Here is a 23936-nt window from a genome sequence, read left to right on the forward strand (position 1 = left end):
GAAGGACTAGTTATACAAAAAACTTCTTCATAGTTGAAGTCTACCATACAAGAGATCCATATGTAAGAATAAAATGTCTATATTTATTTAACTATGTTGGGACTAAGTCCCCATTTCATATCAAAAATCTTGCCATTGTAGTGATATTCCATTGAGCAAGGATTAAGCCTAGGTTGCGCCTTCATCAGATATTTCAATTCAACGTGATGTTGCGTTAGTTGTGTTAATCATTGAATACAATTGAGAAGACATTTCGACTTAATAACATTGGAGGTAAGAGCTACTTTAAAGTCAATATAAATAAAATTACCATTTTACGATTTTTGAAGATTATAGCTTTAACTACTCCCTTGATATACGATTTCGTGTATTAAATTGATATGAATGATATTAAGCAACTTCTGAAAGTCCGTCAATTTAATAATGTTTACATGAATGTCAGAGTTCTTCGGGCAAAATTGATCATTCTAGTTCTAATAATTCCCCAGATACACGAATTTTTTTACTTAATTCATATGGGTGGTGCCCGCCTATGTTTCTCCCCAAAATTCTAATGGATATTGAAGTTATTCGTACAAAATTTTAAGAATCAATCTCCAATAGTTACCTATATAACCAAATTTTTAATGTATATCGTAGGCACCACGAACAAAATCTAGTCCGTCAATCTATTATCAAAATATTTACATGGATGTCAATGTAGGTCGTGCAAAATTTTTCATATGCCTTCATTGGACTCTACCATTTACAAACGCTTTAATGTAACCAACATACCGACCAGTTTGTACAAATCAAACCAAACTTATAAAGATTAAAGTAAAAACCCAACGTCCATTTTAATAGATTTTTAAAAACGTATCAAACTTATTGTTATGATAAGAAGATGGGAAGGAAACTAATACATAGCCTTTATAAAGTGATTTCTACTGGTAATCAACAACATTATTTCTTCTTAACATATTTTTACTAAACACTTTTAACAAAATCAAAGTTCTCCGATATATTACATATCTTAAACAGATAGAATGTCGACGGAACATAAAGGACATTAACAAGATATAATGGCGCAACAGTGAATATTTTTAAATGTTTGGACTATTATAGTAAAAGTTCTACTTGAAATTGTTTCATCTGTTCATGGAAGCTAATTATTGATCCTTTTTTTGTCCCAATTTTGTACTTATGTGCGGAAAACACCTGTCGATATGATGCTTTTTCGATAACAGTATCTAGAGACGTAATCGTAATGAAGCGAAATATAAATTTCTTAAATAAGCCGACGAATCTTCAGTCTCACAGCCACTCCTCAGCGAGGTATATGTTGCCTCGGCAACAGCCTCGAACTTTTTCGTCAGTGCTTCTATAGCCGTGATAAAACAAAGTACGAAACTATGCCCAGTAGAATAATAATTTAAATGGTAATATCCAAAAAAAAAACGTTATTTTTTAGAACTTCATGTCAGTGAATACCAAAAAGTATTATATCCTGCGATATCCTTTAAAAACACCTTTTCAATTTTTCATCAAAATTATCGATATACGTCAAAATAAAGTATGTGGAGAAGTCAAATCCATAAAAAGTCCAGCGGTTTGCTTTTGTGCGTGAAAGGATTAAATCACTCCAAGGAGAAGCCGAAACCAACAGTTTTTATTCGCGGCAGATTAGAGGTAGATCATTAAGGCAACACGACCCGGTGGGGGGAGATGATAAGACCTAGAGACGTAATCGTAATGAACCGAAATATAAATTCCTTAAATAAGCCGACGACTTGTTCCTGCTAACAAAGCACGGAATCTTTAGTCTCACAGCCACTCCTCAGCGAGGTATATGTTGCTTCGGCAACAGCCCCGGACTTTTTCATCAGTCCTTCTATAGCCGGGACAAGACAAAGTAAGAAACTCTGCCCCGTAGAATAACAATTTAAATGGTTATTTCCAAAGAAAATACGTTATTTTTTAGAATTTGATGTCAGTGTATGCCAAAAAGGATTATATCCTGCGATATTCTTTGAAAATACTTTTCCAATTTTTTATCAGAAATTATCGATCACGTCAAAATAAAGTATGTGGAGAAGTCAAATCCATAAAAGGTCCAAAGGTTTGCTTTTGTTCGTGAAAGAATTAAATCACTCCAAGGAGAAGACGTAAGCGTTAGAGGTAGGCAACACGACCCGCTAAGGGGGAGATGATGAGAACAGTACAAAGGTCCAATTTGCTGAATTGACATTGATGCAAATATGGATTAAGATACGATATTGAAGAGAGATTCGTCACAATAATAGGGTGATAGTACAAGAAGTCAAATTAAACACATAAATATATAAATATCAATTACGAGAAAGCACAGCAATGGATATATGCTAATCTGTTGGATTAGCTCCAACAGAGCAAATCCGATATTATCAGGAACTTGATGAAAAAATTTCTGAAGGTATTAAAACTGCAGATTAAATCATTGACTCCGAATTCAATCCTGTTTTCTATTGAAGACATAATCATTGGTATTGATAGAAGAATTTTGTCAAATCGACCAGACATCCTTTTTGACAGATTGTAATTTTGAATTAAATAACGATATTTTAAAATGAACAAGCATGTTTCCGTTAGTTATATTTATAATTTATCAATTTATTAACGCTATACTTCCCCAATTCCCTTAATATTTATAATTCCTTTTCGTATATGCTAAAATAGTAGGTTTGTAAGTTTGTCTATCTTTCTGTTGTTAAGTATTTTACAAAATGAATAATTTTGTATTTCTTTTTGTTTTTGTTCCTTTTGACCAACTAAGCATGTGGTCTTAAACGTTGGCTGCTGATGATGATGACGATGGTGTGTCCCTTTTTTTCCATAATAATAAAGTTTCCATAATAAAGTGTGGCGCTTATGGAAATAAAAATACAATTTACAAAGTTCTTGACATAGTCGCCATCATCAACTTTATCATGGAAAGGGCCAATAGTCATTTTATAAACGAAACGGACGATATGTAGCAGTAGTAGTTCCTACACTGCCACAGTAGTTGTAGCCAGTTACTTATTGTGTAGTTAATATTTAAAATTATAAACAGACATCCCAGCATGTATAAAAAAAACCTAACAATATATGAATATTATACTCGTACTATAAACTACTCATAAACATTTTGTAGTTTTTGTTAATTTTTGTTTTTTTTTTTTCTTCTTTTTTGTTGTAGTAACTTTTTGCGACGTTAAAGTCTCTGCTTAATAAATTCATTTTGTAGACATTTTGTTTTTATTTTTTCTTGTGTGAGTGTTAAATGTTGAATGTGGCAAGAAACATGGTAGTTGGTTGGCCTGTAAGATTATGCAAAATTGAAGGATGTAAATGTTTGCTGTATGGCGGCGAGAACAATGTTTAATATAAATTTTGATGAGTTTTTATTAAAGTTTTTGCAAAAAGAAAGAAATATTTGTTTAAAAGAGAACTTAACGTTTGTATTTTGTATCTTGACTGCTTTAATTATTTCTTTTTGTTATATTGATGGAGTGGGAGTCATAGAGGTTTTTATATTCTGTGGGAATCTTTTCATATTGTAATATAATATTTTTTTCATTAATGTGGCATAAGAAAGAAGTCATTTTATTAAACTCTACTATCCAAGAGAAACGTAAATAAAACACATTATAGTTTAGTTCTAGTTCAGTTCTAGTTCAGTTCTAGTTCAGTTCTAGTTCAGTTCTAGTTCAGTTCTAGTTCAGTTCTAGTTCAGTTCTAGTTCAGTTCTAGTTCAGTTCTAGTTCAGTTCTAGTTCAGTTCTAGTTCAGTTCTAGTTCAGTTCTAGTTCAGTTCTAGTTCAGTTCTAGTTCAGTTCTAGTTCAGTTCTAGTTCAGTTCTAGTTCAGTTCTAGTTCAGTTCTAGTTAAGTTCTATTTCTGTACTAGTTCAGTTTAAATTTAGTTCTAGTGACGTGTGTTAAAGCTCCATCAGCCTCTGAAATCTTCCAATCATGTGTAGGATTCTAAGGGTTAGAGTACTACAGGATCCCCAAGATCTTTTCGGAGGTTGAGGGTTCTAACGGTATCTTGGCAATTTGTCTGCTTGGTATCTTCAGCTTGTAAAGTAACTGCGAATGCTGTCTGGGTTTACCAGACTCATCTTCTTTAAAACCGGTAACTCACAAACTGACCTGATCCTGTGTGGTCACCTGACTATTTTGGGTAATTGCAACATTCAACTTTTTTGAGCCTATGGACGCTGTAGAAGTCTCTGACCGGGAACGCGGTCCTCTTTATCCATAATATAAACAACAGTTTAAACATAATTAGAATATAGAGTACACCCTAATATAAACAATACATATAAAAGTATAACTACAAATAACGATATTGTTTAGTCGAAATACACATTTAAAAAAATGAATATCTTCCTCATCCACTTCAGTAACTGACACAAAGATGTTCGCACCAGTACTTCAATAAAGTAGTATTTTGTATCTCATCCCGTATTTAAAAACAAATTTTTGTCTGTCTGTCTGTATGTTTGTATATTGGTAGTCGTATGCTTTTTTTAGACATTCAATTGAAATAAAAGAAATTCTGTTCTCTTTATCATTCGATTCTTTATTTTTTTTTGTTTGTTCAATTTATTCCGCTTGGTCATGTTGTTGTTGTGTTGTTTACTTGTGTTGCTAATAAATTCGCTTAATTGACGGGAAATAATCATAAAACAATCCGTTTGTAACATTTATTTACGAAATATTCTAGTCATTTATACTTTTCTATATACAAATTTACATCTTTTTTTACTTAAAGCATTTTCTGCATATAATTATTTGTAGCAAACACACATGTGCAATTGTATCTACAAGTATGTATTTAAAGAAAAAAGTTCTTAACAAGTATTTATTTGTATCTGTATCCATGCTTATGTTTTGTTACAAATAAATTAAAAAATGCTGCAGTTTTTTTTTCATTCATTTCTATTCCTCTCACTCGTATAAATGATTTTCAAGTCTTTAATTTGAAATTTATGTTGTTAACAAAAGATATTGTTGTAGTCTATGTTTGTATGTGAATATTGTTGAACAAGTATGTATCTTTTACTATTACTATTTAAACATAAATATTTATTGTAATTTTTTCTATAATTGAAAAACAATTCATCTTACTTGGGGAGAGAATTTTAATAAATATTTGATTTTTCTGTTAAATTAAACAATTTTTAATTATATATACGGATTTTTAGCGGATGTTTTGTGAAATTTGAATTTTTTTGTGAAGTACAGTTGGAATAAAGTTCTAGTTTTTGTGCGTATAATTGACAAGTTTGAAATTTTTACATGTCGCTATTTATACCCTACACCACTATAGTGGGGAGGGTATTATAAATTTGTGCTGATGTTTGTAACATACAAAAATATTGGTTCAATACCCACCTTAAAGTATACCGATCGATTCAGAATCATTTTTTGAGTCGTCCGTCCGTCCGTCTGGCTGGCTGTCCATGTAAACCTTGTGAGCAAGGTACATGCCGCAATTTTCAAGATAATTTGATGAAATTTGGACCAAGCATGTTTTTTTTGGCACAGGGACGAAGCCTATTGAAAATGGTTGAAATCGGTCCATTATTTCACCTAGCCCCCATACAACCGTACCTCCCGATTTGAATTTTTTATGCCATAATTACGTCAAATATTCTGCTATCTCTTTAAAAATTGGCACAAATAAGTTTTATATAAGTAAAAATGACGCTGCAGATTTTCGTAAGGATCGGCCTATATTTGACCCTAGCCCCCATACAAACCCCCCTTCAAAAAATGACTTAAACGTCTAAAATTGACTTGTAACCATTTGTATCGCAATGAAACTCAACAAAACTAACTGTTATTTAGAAATATATCCTTTTCCCAAATTAACCGAGGATCGGCCCATATTTGACCTATATAAAGCCTCATTTAGAAATTTTAGTTTTTTATCAATAAATTGCTTAAATATTTTGGAATTATTGGTAATATTCAACATAAAACTTTCTTTATAAAAAATAAAAATTTTATGAAAAGTAAAAATTTTAAAAATATACTCATGGTGTAGGGTATTATATGGTCGGCCATGCCCGACTATACTTTCCTACTTGTTTTAATTTTAAGATAATTTGATGTCATTTGACACAAAATTTTCTTTTGGCCCAAGAACGAATGCTACTAAAAATGGTTGAAATCGTTTTATAGAAGTTCAAGCGACACTGCTAATTTTTGTATGTTCGGGCCCCTTTTGACCTTATCCTCCATAAAAACTCCCTCACTTATAACTACTGATAGCACGAATATATTACGCATAAATAACTAATATAGGCATAAATTTCTCTACCCTACACCCACATGAACCCTTCTTCAAAATTGCGACCTGCAGTTTGATTACAAGGTTTACATAAGCGGACAGACAGACGGACGTAGCTAAAAACACTCGGAAAATGATTTTAAGGTGGGTACACGACCAATATTATTATGCGTTACAAACATTAGCATAAACCCAATATACCCTGCACACTAAATTGGTGTAGGATATAAAAACCAATTAAATCCTTTATTTTTAAAAATATCAATTAAGTGATCCACATTTTTAACATATTGACTGATGTAAGGTATTAGATCGTCGATAATGCACGACTATACATTAATAGTTGTTTTAAACAAAAGGTTCACAGAAAAGTCATTTTGGATCATATTATGATTACGTGTAACAATGTTGTGTTTAGTAGGGAAATATTATGATGAAATACTGCATTGGGCCATTATAATATGTTTAGACTATAATATATAAATCTAACCATAATATGGTTACTTCAACCATGTTTTTCGGCGTATGATTTTTTTAAAGAAAGGATAAAAGATAAATAAAAATAAAGAACCTACCAAAAGTGTTGTATCCAAATTTTTGAAATAGTTCGAGAGCTGTGTTCGAAAATATCCAACAACATGATCTCAATAGCGAGATATTTAACGCGCAAATATTTCGGGTTATTTGCCTGCATTTCGTAAGGTCTAGTATAGTCGAACAATGAGTTCGAATTTGACATCATGTTTCTAAAAGTTTTTCATTGACGAGAACACAACGTTACGGTCAAATGAAGCACTTTGTATAAGCGATGTAACCATCTTTTCCATAGATCTCAAGTACAAATATCATTATATTTTCGATTTTATGAGCTGAAAGTATTGAAATGAACGTGGATAATCGTTAGTTTTAGCATTTGTTATTATTTTGGAAGAGATCAATTGGCTACATTGATACTTAGGTTTAATCCCTTTAGATTATTTGGTCAAGTGAAGCAACTGTCATAAGTGCTGTAACCAAGTTTTTGGAAAAGTTCTAGAGTCTGTGGTTGAAAGTATCCAGTAACATAGTCGAATCCAGGGATGGCAAAATTGGTACGATGGTACTTTTTTGATACTATTTGATGTGCAAAAGTACCGTGATACTCCTGAGTCTTATTTGATACTTTCAGGGCTACAATCACAATATCCGATTATCGTTTAACCGGTAGTAAATCTGTCTGGTAAAATAATTTTTCTACCCTACACCACTTTAGTGGTATATAAATATTACTTTATATTCTCCATCACATCTGGAATCTGAGATATTATGTCCTGAGTTTTGAGAAAACGCACCATGAGTGCTTTAAATATAACATTTTACAAAATACAATTTCGTGGTAATATTTGTATCGTAGCTATGAGGTACCATGCATTTCCTGGGAAAACTTCATCAAATTATATCAAAGGTGTTAACATTGAGGGACGGACACCATATCAACATATAACGCCCATTCCAACTTTAAAATGTATACACATATTTCAGAAATTACAAACTTTTAGCAAAAAAAAAAAAAAAAATTGTACTTTGGATTGTAAGAAAGCTTTAACTGAATACTCTCCCAGAGGCCCACTCGGGAGTAGTCTGTAACGAAAGAGCGAATGTAATAGCTTTAAAGGGAAGGTAGTTCAAGGCAGTTAAACTGCAAACGCAAAACCATTCGACGCAACAAAAGCTGAACTAAAATATGGATGAGAGAATCCCATAAGACCTCTTGGAATAATGAAAGAGTGGGTAGAACCACGAAAATCCTATGGGGTGTCCCTGATGAGAGCAAGACAAAAAATCTCCTCAAAATGAGCAAGTCTGAAGTTAGTATAGTAGTGTTCTGAGTGGACACACAGGATTACGAGCACATTTATGCAAAATTGGACGTGCGGATTCAGACGTATGTAGAGCATGTGGAGAGGATAGTGAAACTCTGGAGCACTTTCTTTGCCACTGCCTGACATTCGTCAAAGATAGATCCAAGTATCTTGGAAGTGATCTTATTCTGCAAATAACATTCCTGACTATCACTAATTGGAATAATTCATTCAGTTATTTTTTTATGATAACTAGCGCACAACAGGCCCGATTGTGGCCTAGGTGCATTTTTTCGGATTTGATGTAGTACACATCCTCCTATCAACCTAACCTAAGTACATTGAGATCCAAAAAAGTACTCTCTGAAATATTTTTTGATACTGAAACAAAATCTCTTTTTCCATCCCCTGTCGAACCATAAGTTCGAATTTGACATCATGTTTCTGAATGAAAGTTTTCATTGCCGAGAACACGACATTTCGGTCAACTGTGAGTATTACAGAGTCATAATACTGGACATTTTAAGGCCTAAAAGTATTGAAATGATCGCCAGTTTTATGATAATGCGAATCAACTTATTTACGCATTAAGACCTGTTATAGTGTTATTATTTTGGTAAAGGTTTATTGGTTACAAATATTTGATCCTTTTAGACTTTGCTTTGTGGGGTGCCGTCAAAAACCGATTCCTATGCATATGTATATGTTAAAGATCCACATGCTTATGATCAAATATAAAAGCTAGATTAGTAAATCCAAAAATGTTTCTGATTGGCCTTGTAGGGAAACATCAAGAATCCAGTACGTACTTTAAAAAACTATCTAAAGATATTGAGTAATTTTTACAATTTAGAAAACATATTGCAAATTGTCTTATATTGTAAATATTTTCATAGGCAAACATATCATGTTACTTCTTAGAATTGTACCGCCGACTAACTAATTAAATCCAGATTAATTTGGTATTTAAAAGAGGATCCATAACATAAAACTGGTCAAATTATATTTACTACCACCTTCGCATTTAACTGATAATAAATGACTAACATATACACTCATGGCCATGTAAACATTAGGGTATTCAGGTTTAAATTTTATTTAAAATTACTTTATGAACTTTATTGGTTGTACATGAATTCTCCTTAATAAAGCGGAAAAAATTTCTGACATAAAATTATCACCAACGATGACTTTGTGTGCATTATAAATAAAAACAATCTAGAAAATATGCTTTTGGAAAAGATGAGAAATTTTGTTTAGTCCATTTTATTGGTAAAATGTTTTTTATTCTCATTAATGGCAAATGAAATTAAAGTTGCCACATCGTTTTTAAATAAAAAAATAAACTTGGTAAATTGTACTTTTTATAAGCTGACCACAATTGAACTTGAAAACATGATGGTTAGAAAAGTAGTAGCGATAAATAAATCTCAAACCATAAAGCTGTATTCTTTGCAGCCTTGACATTAAAATAGTTTGGCAACACTATTTTCGGAAATAAAAATTCTTAACTCGTATCGGTGAAATGTAAAACCGGTACCTGGTTGTTAAACAAAATGAGTTGGCGTATCAAAACAAAGTAGAGTTATGTTCCTTTTTGAAATAAACAACAGCAACAAAACATGAAAATTGTAAAGATTTTTCTTTAAATTTCAATGACGACAACGACAGCAAAGAGCAACAAGAAAGAGCCTCCTTTACAGGAGACAACTAACCAACCAGACAACAATTTGCACATAAAAAACATATTACATACATACACATTTCCAACATGATCAATAAAAATGCAACAGTGTTTGTTTGTAATGTTATACATATGATGTATGCTAAGTAGTATGTATGTGCAAAAGAAACAGGCAACATACTTATGAACTTGTTGCAACTGCAAGCATGTGTGTTTATCATTTGAATAGCAAGTTGTGAGGTAAACTTGGCTAAACATAATTAATGCTAAAAATAATACACGCAAATTTAAAGCCATAATTTTATAATACAAACATATAAAATATGTAGCTGCTGGAATGTGAGTGTCCTTGTCGTTTCCCAGCAGTTCGACGGGACAGTCCCGAACTGACCACTTTACCTACCACTTGTGGTGGCCCCTAGCCACATGACTACCCAGGTGACTAACCAATAATATGGGCTTGTCCTACACCCTACAAAGAGATAGTCAATAGTCAATGGATGGTAATCTCCAAATGGGTTCTTGGAAGTCAGTCACATTACTAGCTATTGGCGCTACTCAGGGATGGAAAAAGAGATTTTGTTTCAGTATCAAAAAATATTTCAGAGAGTATTTTTTGGATCTCAAAGTACTTAGGTTAGGTTGAGAGGAGGATGTGTACTACATCAAATCCGAAGAAATTCACCTAGGCGACAATCGGGCCTGTTGTGCGCTCTTTATCATGAAAAAAAGGAACTGAATGAATTATTTTTCAGTGTTCAGAAACTCAGTTCTTTGAACGTAATTCCTAAGAAACTTCCAATCAGTGTTAGTCAGGAATGTTATTTCCTGAATAACATCACTTCTAAGATATTTGGATCCAACTTCGACGAATGCCTGGCAGTGGCAAAGAAAGTGCTCCAGAGTTTCGCTGTCCTCTCCACATGCTCTACCTACGTTTGAATCCGAACGTCCAATTTTGCATAAATGTGCTGAGTGTGTCCACTCAGAATACGTACTATCATACTAACTTCAGACTTGCTCATTTTGAGGAGATTTTTCGTCTTGATCTCATCAGGGTCCCCCATAGTATTTTCGTGGTTCTACCCACTGTTTCATTATTCCAAGAGGTCTTATGGGATTCTCTCACCCATATTTTTAGTTCAGCTTTTGTTGCGTCGAATGGTTTTGCGTTCGTCAGTTTAACTGCCTTGAGCTTCCTTCCCTTTAAAGCTATTACATTCGCTTTTTCGTTACCGACTACTCTCGAGTGGGCTGGTACTCATATGATGTTATAAGTCTCGAAAAGGGACAAAAATTGCAATTTCTCAAAACTCAGAACATAATATCTCAGATTCCAGATGTGATGGAGAAAATATGAAGTAATATTCGAACTCAGCGAATAATCTTATAGAAGCGTCTAACATAGTCTCGGGGTTTCAACTATTTTAACATTTTGTCTGATAATATTGAAGAGAAACTGCTACTAAAGTTATAGAGTACTTTAGTAGCTGTTTCCTACAACTTTTATTTGATGCATTTTCAAGAATAAGTGCCAAAAAATTAAAAGTATGTATTTTAAATTTAAATTTGCTAATTCTAATTCTCTTGTTATTTCAAAACGATTTATTGAAAGTTCCCATACAAAAAATTATTTTAACAGACAGATTTACTACCGGTTAAACGATAATCGGATATTGAGATTGTAGCCCTGAAAGTATCAAATAAGGCTCAGGAGTATCACGGTACTTTTGCACATCAAATAGTATCAGAAAAAGTACCATCGTACCAATTTTGACATCCCTGGCGCTACTTTTCTTGCTATAAAACTAGGACATGTTCTAGGATAGTGACGATTTACTTTTATTCTTGATGAATGACATGCGAATTGGAGCCAACAGGTGGAAAGATATTAATGGTATAATCTCTATGTTACATAAGGACAGTAAAGAGACGACTGTCTCCGCTCCCGCTCACAAAGAGGACACTAAAATGATGACTGTCTTCATTCTCGAATACAAGGGGTACATTCGGGACGAATGACCCAAAACATATGAATTACCATTATGCAGGTGGTTAACTATTAGTGGAAATTACTGTTTTTTTCGTAAGCATTGACTCTTTGTCGAACTGCTGGGTTATTTTTTGTGGCCAACAACACAAAGACACAAAGCCAAAAAACCCAAAAAAGAAAGAAAAATCTTTTGAAAAATATGCATTTTAATTAATGTGGAAAAAATTAAAACAAAAACTAAAAAGAAATTTCGCTTAAGATTTTGACATTAACACTGCTTAAGAGCTGCTAAAAAGAATATCCAGTTAAGATGGATATTAAAGCAGTTTAAGCCATAATATATGCCGTATTGTCATACTAATCGTATGTTTTATTTTGTTTCTTAATAACCAGTTCCATATAGTTCTTTTTTGTTCTACTGCTTTACTTATCAATATATTCGTTATCAACTTAAACCGAATGAACTCTGATGTCCTTTTGTACCCAATTTTATTATTGTTCTGTTAATAATTTAGCATAACATGTTGATTTTTTTTTCTTATTTATATATTTAATTTAATTTATTATTTTATTTTTATAGTTTTTTTGTCTTGATTTATTTCTTATTTTATTTGTTGTTGTAATTTGTTACAAACGGATGCCAATTTTTTTTTTCGTTGCAACAAAATTTTATATAAAAAATTTATTCATTATTCGTAAAATGAACTTTTTCTAAACAGAACGATATAAAATGGAAAATTTGTTTATTAGCAGCAGATTCTTATCCTGAAAATGAATGTAAAATCATTTTTATCTTCATATATTTTTCTTATATATATATTAGGCTTATGATTGAGCGCGATTACGTTCAACAATTTGTAAGAAAATAATATACATATAAATAATATAATATCGATAAAGTTCTATAATAAATTTAACATAAAAAGAAGGTGGCCAATCGTCAATGATTTCGTAATTGTCCAGTTGAATGTGTTTTAAAAGTTTAGTCATATTAAAATGATGATATGACTAAACTTCTTCATCTTTCTCCAAATATAAATACATATTGCAATATTAGAAACTGTATGTTTCCTTTTAGAAGGAAGAATGAAAATTGTTTAAGAACAGTTATCAATAGGGTGGGTTAAACATACATTAATCTCTCCGATAAACTTCTAATAGTGAAAATCTATTGTAATTTAACTATAAGAATTATTGCAAAGTTTCCCAGGAAAAACATACATTGAAAAGTAATGAGTTAAAATGTTCTTCACTACTTATTCAATAGCATTTTAACTCATTATTTTAACATTATCATGTCACTGGAGGCAAGTACTTCTAAGCTCGCTTACAAATAGGTAGTTAAAAAAGTATATTTTGCTTACAAATAAGTTGTTGGGTAAGTTGTTTTGTTTTAATAATAACAAGTAAGAGTTTTATATTCGGCTGTGCCGAATCTTATATACCCTTGTTAAAAAACAATCAGTAAGAATTTTATTACAAAAAATCAAAAAATACCAATTGCAAAACGGTAAGGTCCCAAAAAGACCTTTTAATGGGTTCTCACTTATTTCAGACTTTACATACTTTACTACTTCACATTTCTTGTTTCTATATTCAATATTATAGAAATTTTAAAAATTACCTTATGAAGAACGAAAAAGTACCAAAAAGCCCCCTTTTATGGGTTCCCACTTAATCCAGGATCTACATAATTAATTTCATCTTTCTAGTTTCAATATTACAGAAAATTCAAAAAATACCTTTTGTAGAACGAAAAAGTACCAAAAATTTCCGTTTTATGTGTTCTGATCTATATAATAGAAAATTCAAAAAGTACCTTTTGTAGAACGAAACAGTACCAGAAAATCCCCTTTGATATGTCCTCGTCTAATCCGGTCTCTACATACCAAATTTCATGTTTCTAAATTCACTGTTATAGAAAACTCAAAAAGTACCTTTTGAAAAACGAAAAAGTTTCCTTTTATGGGTTTAATTTCATGTCCATTGGTTCAATATTATAGAATATTCCAAAAGCACCTTTTGAAATTCTCACTAATTCAGACTCTACACACTTATTTTCATATTTCTTGGTTCAATAGTGTCGATAATTCAAAAAATACCTTTTGAAAAACGAAAAAGTACCAAAAAGTTCCCTTTTATAGCTTCTAACTTATGTCAGGCCCCACATACATAATTTCATGTTTCTAGACAGACGGACATAGCTTAATCAACTCCGCTATTTATAAGGATCTAGAATATATATACTTTACGGAGTCGGAAAATTATATTATAGAAATTACAAACGGAATGACAAACTTATATATATATCCTTCTCACGAAGGTGAAGGGTATTAAAAGGAGCAAACAAAATGACAAAGCCGAAACTGATGTACTTCTGTATCAGATTAATAGAAAGCCATTACCCAAGCAAGTAGGAGTAATAACCACTTACTTTTCAATGACTACTACTTACCAGCAAAAATAAAACAAAGTACTTCCAAAAGAATGTCATCTATCACCAATTCGGTAATAGCACTAAGTTTCAAATAAAAATCCACACAAGTAAGATTGTATAGTCGACCATATGATACCCTACACCAGTTAGTATGTTAAAAATGTGGTGGCATGTCATAATGTCCAATGTCATAATGTCCATGGACATTATGACACACCAAAAAATGACATAACGTCCATGGACATTATGTCACTTTTTTAAAATGTCATAATGTCCATGGAAATGTATTGGAATATTTGTTTAAAATTTAAGATAGGGACGCTCTTATCCCGAAAAGAATTGCTCCTAAATTTGGTAATTGTTACATTTTGGACTCCTATTAAAAAGTGTCCTGGATAGCAGGCCTTCGGTCGGGCGCAGGGGTTTCAAACTCTGGGGTATTTCGAACACCGGCTTCGCTAAATTAAATTGGTTATTATTCCGGAAATTACATTCCTCACGAACACTGTCTCTGGACATGAAAGGATAATGCAGTTAGTGGAGTTTTTTTCTTCCCAATAGTGGCCTAGATGTATTTTTTCGGACTTGATTTATTATACATCCTCGTGAACAAACTAACCCAAGTCTTTTAAGATCTTAGTAGCCGTAAGCGGCTTCACTTGGGTCCTAGGTTGATCGTTTTGTAAAAATACCTGTAAGATTAAGAAAAAAAAGGGACAGAAGGAAAGGTGATTACATGAAGAAAGAAGAGTGAGAAAAACTGCTATTAAAGAAACAGATATAAAGAGAGTAAAGTCGTGTTATAAAAATTACGTCCCGCTTAGTGAACATCCATTATGTCAAACTCCATATGACGTTCCAATTGAAAATTTGATACGGATTCTAGCCGCTGCCAATTCAGAGAAGTTACAAAGAGTTTCATCTTCATTTTTATTTTGACAACTTCTACAGAAGTCATTAAACGAAAGATTAGTTCATCTAGCATGGTTACCAATGTTTCAGTGGCCAGAAACGAACGACATCAGCTTACCTTGAGCAGTAGAGTATTTTTATTGCAAGTACTGAAACCCCACAAAACTGATATATTTCCAGTTCATTTAACTCTTTCACGTATACGGGACAGCAGTTACCCAAGATTTTTATGTCAATACATGCTAAAAAGGATAATATCCTGCTATATCCTTAGAAATCACTATTTCCATTTTCATCAAAATTGGTCAATACACGTCAAAATAAAGTGTGTGGAAATGTCATATACATAAATAAGTCATATGCTATACGAACTCCCGTGTCTTCAGACCTATATTAGGGTTATGTTCGAATATCTCTTCACTTCATTGAGAGACGTTAGGCAGTCATAAACAAATTAATGAAGAATTATTAACAACTTGAATATCGGTATAAATTCTGATATCTCTGTGTTATATCCGATAGTACCTTAGCCAATTCAACGCACTATTTACAGCTGATTCTTTAGCTTAAAGGATACTGCATTTATCAAGAGATTTTAATCGCAAATTCCTTAATAATGTTGCCACCAACCAACCCCTCTCGTCGACTAACTTACCAAAGTTAATTTTCAAAGAAAATTTATCTCATATTTAAATCATTTGCTAGTTTGAATTAATTAATATTATTACAACGCTAAAGAATTTATTATAATCACTTGAACTCTGGCCACTCTTGCATAAAGAAGTTTATATCATATCATCATGATATTATTCGTTATTTATTTATACATATAGGTATTAAAACCAAAAATATATTCATAAGCAAAAATATGCAGAAAAATTTTTCTATCATTTGCAAAAGAGAATGAAACTTGACCAGTAGCTTGTTAAATAAGAAATATATTCTATAAATAAGAAAATAAATTAATAAATTAGTTTAAACTATAAAAAAAGACAAATCAACTATATGCCACAACATACATATTACAATAATAGCAATTATTCCATGTTATACCGAGAAATATATCAATAAATTACTTATAAAACAGATTGGCATCAATACAATATGCAATTTTGTGAGTAGGAAACTAAGTATAAAATAATATAATATTCTCGTACCAAACACAAATCAAACTAAAAACAAAAATATAAAGAAATTCAAGCAACACAAAGTAACTTGTCGGTCGATCGGCCGATAGGCCAGTCAAACAAGAACCTATTACGGCCATTACAATTTCGTAAATTTATATACCCACACATATTACATAAATATACAAACACTCAGTTATTCACATTAGTTTAATAATATGCAAAATAATCATTTATTCATAATCAATACATCCATCCATCTATGCATCAATCACACTTACTTATTGCGCATTACATACCATCACTATCACCGCAGCTTGTCTACAAGTCCAAGTATTCATATATTCATTTTCAAAAATGTATCATAAATTAATTATTGGAACCAAGGATGATGATGCACTTAGCAAATACACGCAGAAAAAGTGTTGATTTGCAAATTTGTAAGAAATTGTTTTAAAATATAATTAACTAACTTTTCTTAAAGAAAAAAATTGCAAACATTTACATATTACTGGGCAATTAGATCCAGCAATTTTTCAAATGTCTGACTTCAATATTGAGATTTGAAATAATGTTTATTTATGTAATACTAGTTATAGCCTCTGTGCTTTACTACCCTTAAAGTACTAGACGATTTTGAAGATTCTAACTACAATAGTTTTCCAGATTTACAATTGTCCAATTTACCATCGGTGTTGTACGGTTGTATGGTAGTATGTCCTAATTATTTTATAATTGATTTGTTTTTGTTACAAATGAATTTATTTGAATTTATTTTTATGACATACAATACTACAACGATACGACATCGATTGTGAATTGGACAAATATGCAAGTTTGCCGGTCTATATATCTATCTATGAAAAATTTGAATAATCTAACAGTTTCCAAGTTATACGAAATAATGAATTAAATTCATATATGTGGTTCCAAGCACCCCATTAAAAGTCTGCCCGTTATTGTCTAAGTGTTCACATGAATGTCAAAATTCTTTATGTAAAATTTTAAGAATCTACCTCTAGTAGTTTCTCAGATATACGAATTTTTCTATTTAATTTTTACGGGGGCTTCAAGCTCTTCAGATGAAAGTTCGCCCTTTTTCCTCCAAAATGTTCAGATGAATGTCAAAGTAATTTGTGCAAAATTTGAGGAATCTAGTTCCCCATCAAGTACCCCATTGGAAGTCCGCCCGTTATACTGAATGTCAAATGAATGTCAAAGTTCTTCTAGTAAAATTTGAAGATTCTAGCTCTTTGGAGCTTCAAGTCACCCCGAAGAAAATCGGCTCTTTTTCTTGAAAAAATGTTCTTCATTTAGTTTTATTAATTTCCCAGATAAACGAACTTTCGTTTTGGTAGGTGCCGCCCCCGTCATGGGTAGTCCGCCAATTTATTGCTCAAAATGTTAACATGGATGTTTAAGTTATTCGTGCAATATGTTAAATGTCTAACTGTAATAGTTTTCAATATAAACCAATTTTTGTATTTAATTTATATGGGAGGTGCCACGCCCCTAATGCTATGTCGCCCACTTTTTATCCTAAATAATATAAAAAATGACAAAATTTGAGGACTCTAACTCTTATATGATTTCAAATATGCGGATTTTATATTTTCTTAATATGGGCGTGTTACCTCGCCCTCTTGAAACTTCAGACATACAGGAATACGCAGTAAAAATTTAAAAAAATCGGTTCAGCCGTTCAAACGCACAAACATACATACAAACAAACACACATTCATTTTTATATATATAGAAGATTCTTAACTTACAATTTCGTTTTTATTCTTTCAGATTTTTCAGAAATATTTAAAAACCAAACTTGACATCAACGTCCTAAAAGCATGCTGCTTTCCATCGCTTAGAAAATGTGTTCAATTTTTCGCAATCGTATTAATTACCGTGGAACACCTAGCAGCAACTCTCCGGGTAGTCCACCAATATTAACCAAAGATTTAGAAGCCGACAGTAATAATAACGATAATGACAACAACAACATAATGTCTAGAAAAACTGAAAGTCCACAAGAAACCAGAGAAAGCAATAGCAAATCACCAGCAGTAGAGCATTCAAATAATAATGATGGTGTTGAAGAGCATGCAGATGATATCGAAGAGGGTGAAAGAATGGATCCTAAAGAGGATGATGAAATGGATAGCGATTTAACGATAGAAAAACAACATAAAGATGAAGCTCTGGATTTATCTGTGTTGCCACCAAATGGTTTACCCATCAAGGGTCATGTCTCCTTGGAAGCTTTACAGCACACCAAAGTAGCAGTAGCTCAATTTGCCGCATCAGCTTTAGCCCAGACACCCTATTTTGGTGAGGGATCCAATGATTTGACAACCATATTAAATGTACAACGTCAGCATTTAATGCAGTTGCAATTTATACAGCATTTACAAAGTCAATTAAAAAGAAGAGATCAGGTGAGAGAATGCAGTGAAGATGATGAGGGTCACGAAGAGGACGAAGAACAAGAGAGAGAAGATATTGGAGATGACATGGATGAAGAGGCGGATGAAGAAGGCCTCAATGAAGACTATCTACAGCAGGAAGAATTAGATTTAAGTCAAAGTAAAACTGGACTAAGAGAAAATAAAGAGGACGAAAAGAAGAATGGTTTAGAGTCTAATACATTTTTAAGAGCAGAGAAACTAAAGACTGATGATAACGTTTTAAGTAAAAGTTCCAAAGAATCAGTGGATAAAGTGCAATCACCAAACTATCAGCCCCTATTAAGTGGCATCAGTTCTTCATTAGCTTCTACCATAATAACCAATCATGATCCCATACCCCCGCCTCACGAGCCCAATTGTTTGGAAATGTTGCAGAGACGTACCGAAGAAGTATTGGATTCGGCTTCTCAAAGTCTACATGCCTCTCAAATGCAGGAGGAATATGAGTATATACAAAAAGATGGCCAGGGACGTGGAGAGATATTTAAACATCGTTGTAAATATTGTGGGAAAATATTTGGTTCATTTTCAGCCCTGCAAATACATTTAAGATCGCATACAGGTGAAAGACCCTTTGTATGCAATGTATGTGGTAGTAAATTTACTACCAAAGGTAACCTAAAGGTTCATTATCAAAGACATACCCAAATATACCCGCCCATTTTAATGCCTCCCGGTGTAGGGCCACCTTTAGAAATGCCACCATCTATGAGAGAGCCTCTGGGGCCACAAGCTCATCATCAGCATGCTCATCATCAAGCAACACCTCTGCCACCTCCTCCTTCCTCAGCTTCAGCTATGAGTAGTTTGAATAACATGCCCTTGCGTTTGCCCTTTAATGAAAAGCCTTTAACAAAAGAAACAGAAGATGAGAATGAAATTCCTATCAATACCAAAGAATGTGAAATTAGTATAGAAGACCATGAAAATGAGATAACTGTAGAAGTCTCAAAACCTATAGAAGAACATCCTGAAGATTTGAGTAAACCACAAACAAAAGACGAAGTACCAAAACCCAAACCATTGGTTAGGGTTAAAACTCCACAAGCTTTAATGGAACCAGCAGTAGAATTGCCTAATGAGAAGCCTGAAAGACCGGCTACATCAGTAACCCCTAAACGTTCTACTTCCCAAAGAAAACGTAGCTCTACGGCTGGCACCCCACCGCAGGAACTGAGAAAGATTTGCATGGATAGTGATATACCAGAACATCATTTATCAAAACTTTATAGAAGATCATCCCTAAGTCGCAATAGCAGCATGGAACATTTGTCGGGAGACTTTTGTCAAGTTGAGCAGTTTGTTGATAAATCGTGGGAGGATCTGATAGAAATTGATACCACATCAGAGACTTCGAAACTGCAGCAGTTGGTTGATAATATCGAGAACAAGTTAACAGATCCTAATCAATGTATATTTTGTCAAAAAGTCATGTCTTGTCGTAGTTCCCTACAAATGCACATACGCACTCATACAGGTGAGAGACCGTTTAGATGTAAAATCTGTGGTCGGGCTTTTGCTACGAAGGGAAATTTGAAAGCTCATATGAGTATACATAAGATAAAGCCTCCAATGCGTTCTCAATTTAAATGTCCAGTATGCCATCAAAAATTCTCCAATGGTATCATATTGCAACAACACATACGTATACATACCATAGATGATGGCTCGGGTGGTTGTGGTTCCCAGTTGCCTGGACAATCCAGTGAAATGGCCGCTGCCATAGCTGAACACAATAATAGAATGCGTGCTCACATGGAGGCAGCCATATTGGAGGATCAAAATTCCAATAAATCATTAGGAGCTTCAGAAAATTTTGACTTTTCAACCACCTCCGAATATTCGGGACAAAGATCAGAATCATCACAAGGAGATTTTGATGAGTACATGACCATGGAGAGTACTGATGATTCGAGAGAGAATTCAACTTCGGTAACGCCTTTGGAAAAGAGAATTTCCGAAGATGGTGAAGATAAAGTAGAACAAGATATAGAACGATCAGAATCAGTGCGTTCTGAGGCAATAGATCTGACAGCACGCAATGGTTCGCAACAGACGCATAAAGCTTTAGAACACTTACCCCATTTAATGGGTATGCCTCATAATCTTTGGTTAATGGCGGCTGCCAGAGAGGAAATACAAAATTTAGGAAATCATGGTAAATTTCCATTGTTACCATTTGGACCTCTAGGATTTATGGGTGAGTACAGTAAAATGTTTGACGAGGAAAATTTATTAATTTTAAATTTACTTATGACTTTGGTTCATTACTGTAATTTATCATTTTCTTTTTAATGAAAACAAAAATTTAAGCAAAAGATATAAAGCATGTGTGAATAAACGAAATTTATTCCGGCATAAATTTCCATCACTGTCACAACATGTTATTTAAAGCGTAATTTCTTCACTTTAATCATGACATTGCCTGCCTCAATATACAAACATCCAAACAAATACATATGTATGTATATGTTCCTATTCGAATAAGCACCGAAAGCATTTATATATAACAGCAAAAGTCTGCTCTGGTTTTTTCTTGTTCTTGTTCAAAAATGACAAAGTTTTTCCGTCTGTCACCTTTGACCCAAAGTAGCTGTAGCAGCAACAAAATAAAGACGACAAACTTAAATAACAATGTACGACATAATTCAATTGGACCCAAACAACAAAGAATTTCTTCTATACGATTTTGAATCTTCAATTCAAATAAAATTTATTTATACCAACAAGAAAATCCTAAAATAAACGTCAATAACCAACAGTGAGGGGTATGTGTTTAAAGGTAAAAACAGCTTAGCGTAAATCGAACTGATTTAGAGTTAGAGAAATGAATTGAAAAAAAAACATTTAGCTGGAAACCCATTATCGTTTGATCGAGAGCAGAGTACGCTAACTATTCATCGACTCATAAACACATCCCCTTAACAAATATCCTACACTATACACATGTACATTATCATCTTAAAATGTTCTTCTATATGAGTTACGCGATTTTTATTGTTATAAATATAAAACAAACTGAAAGAAATCGTATTTTTTAGCGCATACATAGATCATTGCTTTGACTTGATTTCTTTATACAATTTTTTTATTTATACTTACTCTAGGCGTCATTATGTCACAGCATTTTATTCGACACAAAATTTATGTTCAATAACCCAACAGTATGAATTTACCGAAAGACATTAAGTAATTAAAGCAATTTTTTTAACTTTTGTAATTTCTTATAAAAACTAATGTAATTTTGGTATTTTTATCTGTATTTCTTTGATTAAATATTTTCCAAAGGTTTACCACCTCAAGCCCATATCTGCCAATTGTGCTTTAAATTATTTCCGAGTCCCTCGGCATTGGAGACACATTTTCAAAATGATCATACCAAAGATGCTGCTGCTGCTACTGCTGATGTTGCAGCTGCAGTACCAACATCATCGTCATCATCAATATCATTGGCTACCAACACTTCGACAACGACTACATCTGCTACAACTGCTAATGATGGCAGTGCTACAGATTCCTTGGCAATTGAGAATTTCGATAAAAATTGTGATACAATAGCGGAGACCTCGGGTTCAATAGCCTTTAATAATAAGGTAAGTGTAAAAAATTAGATTTGTAATGTTATAGAGATTAGGATTAGAATGTTAGCTGAAAGAAGCTGAAAGATATTAAACTTTGCTAATTCGGACAATTTGTTTTAATTTGTTTTATTAAATATACAAATTGTTAAGAATAATAAAATATATGAAGAATTGAGGTCCAATCAAACAAATCATAAGCAGAATAGGGCAATATTTCCTCATCGTATTTATATCAATATTCTTCTGGTAGTCTGTAGGAACATTTTGTGAATAATAGTCCTATATTTAAGAAAAATTCGCTGATTACAATATGATTGTTGGTGAACCGTGTTTCTATATAGCAGTGTAGTTTATACTTACGTATATAAAAGTTAGTAGTGCCGATTTTGGAAAGATAGTGGTATATTTTACGTAATTATGGCATAAAAAGCCTAAATCTGGTAGACTGGTTGTATGGAGATTTAGTGAAATAATATAATGGACCAAAACACGTTTGATCTAAAATTTATCAAAATATCCTGAAAATTCCTTTCTTTACCTTGTTCACAACGTTTACATGGACAATCAGCCGGACAGAAGGACATGTGATTCTGATCGGTATACATTAAGGAATAGGATCAATAATCTTTACACCCTTTATGCATCAATTTACAGAATTAGAAGCTATTTCAATTTAGGATTAATCATCACATTTTGTGGTCTACAGCAAGAATCTATGAGTTTGAAATCAATCCACGTAGAATAAGTTTTGTCGTTTTCTCATTCATGTTCTGTTTCTGGCGTATTTCCCTATACCTCAGCGTCATAATAAACGACGATGGAGATCGTACATGCAAGAAATATTTAGGGCATTCAAACTTGTTTATTTTACGTACTGAACATCCTCCTCTTTAAAGTTCATGAGGAAGACTTACATTAGTGTATATCATTAGTCGATGAGTTTGTGATCGATCCATTATTAAAATGTGGCAAGGTTTAATCATATATACTTCTATTCATTCCTTGTATCTGATCAGTATGTTTAAGACCCAGAACTAGCTTTCAGACAAAAGTACAAGAAAGAACAGAATGTGTAAATTTGATTAAAATTAATATGGCGATTAATAGGTAGTAACGTATTTACCTACAGCTAGAAGTCAATTAGTGTCATATCAAGTGATAATAAACCTCTTGGAGGTATGTTGGGAGTATTTGGTAACGAATAAGCGAATGTACTAGATTTAAAGAGAATCGACGAAACGAGTTAGAGATTCGCATAAGGCCTCTTAAAATAATGAAACTTAAGGTAGAACCACAAAAATCCTATGAGGTGACTATAACAAGAGCAGAATGAGAAACTTTCTTAAAACGTTTGATGCAAGTCTGATGGTACGTATTGGGAGTGGACACACAGGATTACAGGCACAGCTATACAGAATAGTACGTGCGAATTCAGTCTAATGTAGAGCATGCCGAAAGAACAGTGAAACTCTTGAACACATTTTTTGTTTACATTGTCAGGCTTTTGTAGAAATTAAATGCTTATATCTTGGCAGTGATATTATAAAATCCGGCACGAACATTGATTAGAAAATTTTTGAGAATTGCGTTCATAAAACTCA

At 32.8% G+C, this 23936-nt stretch overlaps 1 protein-coding gene across 2 annotated transcripts in view; it reads left to right on the forward strand.

Moving 5' to 3' along the window:
- The window catches only part of LOC111680807 (homeotic protein spalt-major), a 54476-nt gene that overhangs the window by 20915 nt on the left and 9625 nt on the right, over window positions 1–23936 (forward strand). For both annotated transcript variants that reach the window (XM_046945098.1, XM_046945097.1), the window contains exons 2-3: window positions 18087–20954; window positions 22043–22347. In XM_046945098.1, coding sequence (XP_046801054.1) covers window positions 18161–20954; window positions 22043–22347 — 3099 coding nt within the window. In that variant the 5' untranslated portion in view covers window positions 18087–18160. The remainder of the gene's footprint in view (window positions 1–18086; window positions 20955–22042; window positions 22348–23936) is intronic.

This window comes from Lucilia cuprina, chromosome 2 (genome assembly GCF_022045245.1).
Source record: "Lucilia cuprina isolate Lc7/37 chromosome 2, ASM2204524v1, whole genome shotgun sequence".
In the NCBI taxonomy this organism is placed as follows: domain Eukaryota; kingdom Metazoa; phylum Arthropoda; class Insecta; order Diptera; family Calliphoridae; genus Lucilia; species Lucilia cuprina.